At 35.1% G+C, this 7,416-nt stretch overlaps 1 protein-coding gene across 5 annotated transcripts in view; it reads right to left on the bottom strand.

The window, feature by feature from the left end:
* The window catches only part of LOC121313041 (serine/threonine-protein kinase PRP4 homolog), a 38,633-nt gene extending 31,227 nt beyond the window's left edge, over window positions 1-7,406 (bottom strand). For all 5 annotated transcript variants that reach the window (XR_005949941.1, XR_005949940.1, XR_005949939.1 and 2 more), the window contains exon 1: window positions 7,311-7,406. Coding sequence is in view for 1 of the 5 variants with exons in the window: in XM_041245164.1 (XP_041101098.1) it covers window positions 7,311-7,369 (59 nt within the window). In the remaining 4 variants the exon portion in view is untranslated. The remainder of the gene's footprint in view (window positions 1-7,310) is intronic.
* Between the last annotated feature and the right edge of the window lie 10 nt (window positions 7,407-7,416).

Genomic DNA, 7,416 nt, shown 5'->3' on the forward strand with positions numbered 1-7,416 from the left:
ATTACAGCTTTGTTGCTAGGTGTGCTGACTTATAACTTCCTTATTTTCGTGATCCTGCCTCTCAAACGCTGTACGGGTAATTAATACACATATTTAGGAAAAGTCATAAACGGACAACCACATAAATTCCAGACATGCTCGAATTTAATTTAAAATTCGAAAACCTCAACCCGGCAAAATGACTTCTGCGGCTAGTGTTAAGGTGGTATATGTGAATAAAATATTGTAACGACCCCTGGTCTTCAGGCTCAAAGCAGGAGACAGAGACGGGATTCAGGCGCCAACAAAACTACTTTATTAAATAGGGTCCGTGTTTGGATCAAGACCACACCACAAAAACAAAAAATCCTTCCTCCTGACTATCCTAAAAACTAGCTCACTTTCTCGCTCGCTCTATTCCACACACACACAGAGGCTCCAGATCCATCAGTCCCCTCACACACAGAGAAGAGAGCGAAACTCACTACCCTTTTTTGGGGGGGGGGGGGGGGGGGGGGGGGGGGGGGGGCAAGGGCGTCTAGATGACATGATCCGCACTAGGCGTGGGTTGTCACCGGGGTGTGTGTGGTGTGAGGCTACCGAACACCATGGTGGTCTGACTGAGGCCTTGTCATGTCTACCATGAACACACAGGACCAGATGAAACAAAAGTCTGCCAACCTGAACTGATCGGGTCACTACAATATATATATCTTACATTCATGAAGAGATATTTTTTACATTTTTTCGAGTACTCGAGTAATAAATTTGTGCTCGAGTAATTATAATTATTTTGGGTACTCTAACTCACCCCTATTATCAACCACAATATGGAGTTTAAACCTCCCCAGAATTTTGTCTTCTTGCTACGAGAATAAAATCATCACAAGATTCACGGCTTCATTTTGCAATAAGCTTGAATACCTCAGCCCATAAATTCAAATTTAACAAAGAGTATTCTAAGTGTTTTTAATAAGCATCAGTGTTCCTAACAAAGAGGCAATTTATTTATTTAAAAAAAAAAAAAAAAAAAAAAAAGCAGCAATCAATAAAACACTAAGACAACATTATGCAGAATCTTGAGGACCCATGGGCATTAGGTCTAGAATACCAATACAGTCTCTTTTGAATCATCAAAGAGAATGATTTAAATCAACACCTAATGAATATGTAATTTACAGCATTCTGCTGTTAAATGTGAACCTAATTAAAGTTGGGTTATACAATACTGACAATTATCAGATATAGTTCAAGCAGACTGAAGACATCTGCATATGTACTAGAAAAACACACTTTTAAAAATAAGCCCCCCCTAACACAGTCAGCACTTACATATCCAACCCTATAAAATTTTGACTTCAGTGACTGTTAACCCTTTGCCTCCCTATGTCGGACCAGGTCCGACATTACAATTTTCCCTTTCCTGTCCGACATCAAAAAGATCACAAAGCAGAGTAAAGCACAAGTCTCTAGTCGCTTTTTCTCTGGAAAAAGCCAAAAAAAACTTTCAATGGCCGAATGAAACCGAAAAAAAAGGGCGTATCTCATAGCCCCATCCACTACTGAAATAACACGGACTTAACAAAGGAGGTATCTGCTTCTGCATAAAGCATTATTAAAATAATGACATGGATCGGTGATAAAAACGAGTTTTCAGGAGAGAATGTATCAATATACACATTTATAAAGAGGCATGTGAAAAATACTGCAAACAAGGGGTGGGGCTTGGCTGTAACTACAGTACTGAGTGTCCTTTTGCGATTAAATGCTTTTAAAACCGGTTTTACTCTGAAAAAATAAAAGCGCATGTAAAATACAGCGTGTATGAAAATAAATTGGACCTGATGCACCTGACAAGTGCTGAATAAATGTCAGTACCGATTTGCATGACAAAGTGGATTCACACCAGAGTTTATCTAATAAGGTAAATATTGTTGTTTTCCTGTAGACCTTATAGTTCTATAATTATGATAACTGATATCATTGCAGGGCGCTACATTTAGATTTTTAACAACTGGCCCCTAGGCTCACTGAGCTAGTGTTTTTACTGGCCCGGATGCAATTTTATCTGGCCCAATATATTTATATATTTTTTCATGATGGTTTTTCTTCAGTATGTTTCTAACTGTGGTAATCAAAGAGAGCTCATGTCTCAGAAGAAAGTGGCCTTTCAATATATGTTACTTTGGCCACTTAATGTACAGTGGCTCTCAAAAGTATTCACCCCCCCCTTGGACCTTTCCACATTTTAATGTGTTACAACATGGAATCAAAATGGATTTAATTAGGAGTTTTTGCCACTGATCCATACAAAAAAAAAGTCCATAATGTCAAAGTGAAAATAAAATCTACAAATTGTTCTAAATTAATTACAAATATAAAACAGAAAATAATTGGATTGCACAAGTATTCACCCCCTTGAGTCAATATTTGGTAGAGGCACCTTTGGCAGCAATTACAGCCATGAGTCTATTTGGATAAGTCTCTACCAGCTTTGCACATCTGGACACTGCAATTTTTGCCCATTCTTCTTTGCAAAATTGCTCAAGCTCCGTCAAGTTGGATGGGGACCTTTGGTGAACAGCAATCTTCAACTCTTTCCACATATTCTCAATTGGATTGAGGTCCGGGCTTTGAAAGAAGATTAATCTTCTCCCAAGTCCCAAGTCTCTTGCAGACTTGGGCAGGTTTTCACTTTGTGAACCCGGCTAAACTTTACCGGCTTACACTGTTATGCTGTCTGCTTGTGCACATGCATTTGCCTTTTACTTTTGGTAGCATAAGCGACCAGAATTCGGGTAATCGAATACATAAAAATGTTGCACCATGTGTATTCAACTAGGAAATGATTTGAAATTCCCATCCCTAATCCTAATAATAAACACTGTTAAAACAGTCTTCATAATACAAAATAATACCTATCACATATAGAGCGTTGTCGTTAGTGTACCCGCTACCAAGTCAGCACCAATCTTGCTGAGCGATACCAACGAGTCCTGGAAATATTCTGAACGGCATTTCTGACCTGAACACATCAGATCCCATATCAAAAAGTTAGACAATTTGATTGCGTATTTGGGTATCCATCGGGACATCTTACTGTGAGACTGGATATGATGTAAACAAAATGTTTAATTCACAACAAATAAAGCTGATGTTTTCTGCAAGTGAGAAACATAAGCCAAACAAGGCAAAACGTTACTTTTTTTTCTCTGTCATAATGAAGCCTCCACTCTAAATGTTCGCCTTGATTTTTTTTCATAATTACATTCTTTATGATTTATTGATTTTCTTCTGGCTTATAGGTTGTTTAATTGTAGAAAACCCGATTTGTAAAAGATTTGCCGCGAGAACGAGTACCAACACAGCAATTCTGACTGTACAACAAATAAGACACATGGTGTGAAAGTTAGGGTTTGTTCGTAGTTATGTTTTTAAAAAATGGTTTTCTAATTTTCAGCTTTTTGACACACTGGCCCGTTTTCCTGGATTTGTGAAATGGAAGCCATATGCACTAATTTACATATATATATATATATATATATATATATATATATATATATATATATATATATATATATATATATACACACACACACCACACACACACACATTATATATATATATATATATATATATATAATGTCGTCGAACCCTGGGACATTGTAACACTGTTCTTTACTGATTATTCAAGTCTAAACCAAGCTGGACTTACAATTAAAATGTACAAGGGTTTGCATGACCACATTTGTTTTACCGTGAACAAGCCTGCTTTAATCTGTTTATAAGTGTGTGCAGTTCTGTATAAAATTAAACTTTGCACTTTTTTCAAAATAACCTACTTTAGTAAGCTATATAAAAAGTTTTTAGATGTTTATTTCTGTCCTCTACTTCCTTTAATACTGTAATTAGCATTGTTAAACCACCTACTTTCTTAATTACATCATGGATATCTGGCAAATGAGCAAATACATTTTTCTAACTATACATTCAAAAATATATATATGGTTTACTGTGTTTGCAGAGTATTGATTGGAAATGAAATTGGTTATCAACAGATGTCAAATAATACTGTTAGTGTTTTTGTATTATTTGAAAAAGACGATCACACGTGAAAGTGAAAGAAATACATGCACACAATGCAGCATTCACTGAAGATTGCAGCAGGCTTGTGTTTGTTTCTCCTTACTGTTTTAGTTTTAGAAATATGACTATTTCAACACAAACTTTGAGTGCAAATATTTTAAGTGTGCAACACATTTGCCGGAGTAAAAAGAAAGGTGCATAAAAAAGTCAGTCTGACTGTGAATAGATTTTTTATGTTGGCACAAGTGCCATTTTTAGGGCAAGTCGTTTGGGCAAGTTCATGCAGTTTGGGCAGCATAGTACATATATATCATAGATATATAATATATATAATATTATTATATAATATATATCAATATATATTATATAGGACGTCTATAATAAGATATTATTAAAGTTTAAATGAAGAGCATTCACAGTATGGGCAATTTTAAATACAACTTCTTACAGATCCTGTCATGCTTGACCAGCAGAAGAACAGCAATAGAAAACATTCACTGTTCTTGCCGAGTGCTTTTAAACCTTTGTCTGTTTGCTCAGCCAGGTGGTTGAGAAAATTGCCAGGTTTTAATTGCTTTATTTGGCAAAAAATGTGTTTCTTCTCAAGTTTTGTTCTATATCTATATACATAGCTATAATAAATAGCTATATTAAATTAAAATCAGTGATTTTAATAAAATAAATCAGTGACTTAAAATCAGCCAACCCTGTTAATGATTAACTGTTACATTACCCTTGCTGGAGGAAGTGCCGTGTAACTGCACAACATAACACAATTTGGAATTAGAGAGAATGTTTATTTATTTATTTTTTAAGCCAGCTGTGATAGATATTCAGCTAAATTGTAACATTCAAGAGATGGGCTTTGTATCAGAAAACTGGTGACCGAGTCAGAAATCTCATTTGAAGGTTTAGTGCATTACTTTGTTACAAACACACACACACACATATAAAATCAGGGCTCGCAAAATCGCTAATTCAATTAATAGGATATAGCCAGAATACTGGATGCAGCATGCCATATACTAGGTACTGTGCTTGTAATTCTACTTTTATTCACAATCTCATTGCTATTATTATTATTAGTGCTAGTAGTGATAAATACTGTAATAAAGAAAATCAAAGAATAAAAGCAGCTTAGACTATTCATTTTGGATTGTCCTTTTACTACAGCGAACAAAAAGCTTTGGACCCACTCAGAGTTGTTATAGCAAGTGTGTACTGCATTTTACTTAACTTATATGCTTAATACACAACACTTGCACATTTTAACATATAATTTGTGCACATTTCTTATTTCATTTTTGTTAATTTTCACCTCCCACAGTATTCAACATGTTTTAAGAGTGTATAAAAAAATTTGGATCAGAATCAATTATCATCTCTTACAAAAAAAAGTAATATATTGCAAGTATACTTGTGCCAAAATTGTCTGGTTTTAGTATGCTAATGGAACCATTGCAGTATACAACTTTGTATATTCGTTTTGTAACTAATGCAACATAGTCTCAAATATTGGACATTTCTTAGATTGTATCTTACTTCTCTTTTGCATACCTAGATTGTCTCTTGCTAGATGTGCACCTCCAGATTCTGACAAACACTTTTAGAACACCAGGAGCAACTTCTGCTCTGGATCAAAAAAAAGCTATATATGTGGATAACTATCAAAACACTAGCAGAAACTAACTAAAACACAAGTCTGGAAAAAACAAATAGCTATTTGGAAAAAGTATGGAATTTTGATGTTGAAAAAGTGTATGAACCCTGACATACTGTACCTATATTGAGTACAGTGTACTTTGTACAAATCACAGTCCATAGGTCAATTATGGGCAACATAACATTTCTGGACAACCAAATGTTTACAATGGACTGCCTGAAGGGCAAGTACCATTACCAAAATTTTGCGAGCCCTGTATATATATATATATATATATATATATATATATATATATATATATATATATATATATATATTTCTTTATGCGGAAACTACAATGCGGAAAAACGCGATTGATGTGTATCTGGGGAACGGATATCTGAGTGCCTACTGCAGTCAAATTTGCTCTGTTGACCATAATGCAATTTCCCTGTCATTTACTCTCAAAGCTTGAAATCCTAACATTTAATTATTACTATTATTTGGTTTACAAAACCGTCTCTTCTGAATTGTTTTTAGAAGTGTTAACTGAAAAAGCTACTTTTTTATTTTGTTTTGCATGGTATTCTCTCGCAGATGTTATACAGATTTGAAAACACAACATTGCAAACATACTGCACAGTTCAATGGTGGCTCATTTTATCAATCAGAAAGTTACAAGCGTGTCCAAAAAATACTTTTATATAACTGCAAATCCCTTTCAATTGTATACAGTGGATGCGCAATACTAATTATATAGTACATTATGGTACAGAACGAGGCTACCAGGTCATACAAGCACTGCATGCAAGTACCTGAATGATTATTATTATTTTGTTTTAATGTTAGGTGTTATGAATAGGATTTGTGTTTATTAAAATAAGTTATGTTGTTGACAAACAATTTAAGGCCACAGTCACAACAGATTTTCTCTCAAACACTGAATATTTCTTATTTACTAAAAGGTATAGGAGTAGCAAAATTATGATTTATAGTTAGAATGAACAGGACATTCCACAAAAGCACAAATCGTCAAACTTGATAGTTTTGCCACAGAAGTGGATTGGACATTAAGCAAAGGCCAATTTCCGATATTTTTCTTTACAAAGAAAACATATCCATTTACAGTTAATATTCACCACTGTCACCTGTATTTTGTATGTTTTCTTTCAGTCGATGTCAGATGGGCCATTATATACTGCTGTGGAGCTGCAGTGCGGCGCAGTAACGGAACAAGCCTCTGCCCTTGTCTGGCCTGCCACTTTAGATTAACTAACTCGGCACTGGTCGTTATTATTCTAGCTATACCATCAATAACTTTATAAATACATATCCTCGGTTTGACATGTAAGCAAACAGACCTCTTATAAATGAAAATATAAACTTGTGTTTTAAAAAAAGCATAAATTTTAGTAATCGCTTAGAGCCTTTAACAACGTCCCATCCACGTTTTACATAGTTTGGCTTTACACAGGAAACAATAACACAGCGTTTCACAGATGGATTTTTTTTTTTTTTTTACCATGTAAATCGGCTGAAACGCTTTCACATTACTTTAGTCTACCGCATGGAAAATATGATATAACTGAATGTAATCCCTTACTCCTGCTCTTTGCCGCTGTCCACGCTTTTTCCGTCTACCTCCATTTCCACGTCCGCCATTTTCACCCTGCAAACACAAGCTTCGCTCCTCCACAGCGCCTGCGCAA

Source organism: Polyodon spathula, chromosome 3, assembly GCF_017654505.1.
Source record: "Polyodon spathula isolate WHYD16114869_AA chromosome 3, ASM1765450v1, whole genome shotgun sequence".
NCBI classification, from domain to species: Eukaryota; Metazoa; Chordata; class Actinopteri; order Acipenseriformes; family Polyodontidae; genus Polyodon; species Polyodon spathula.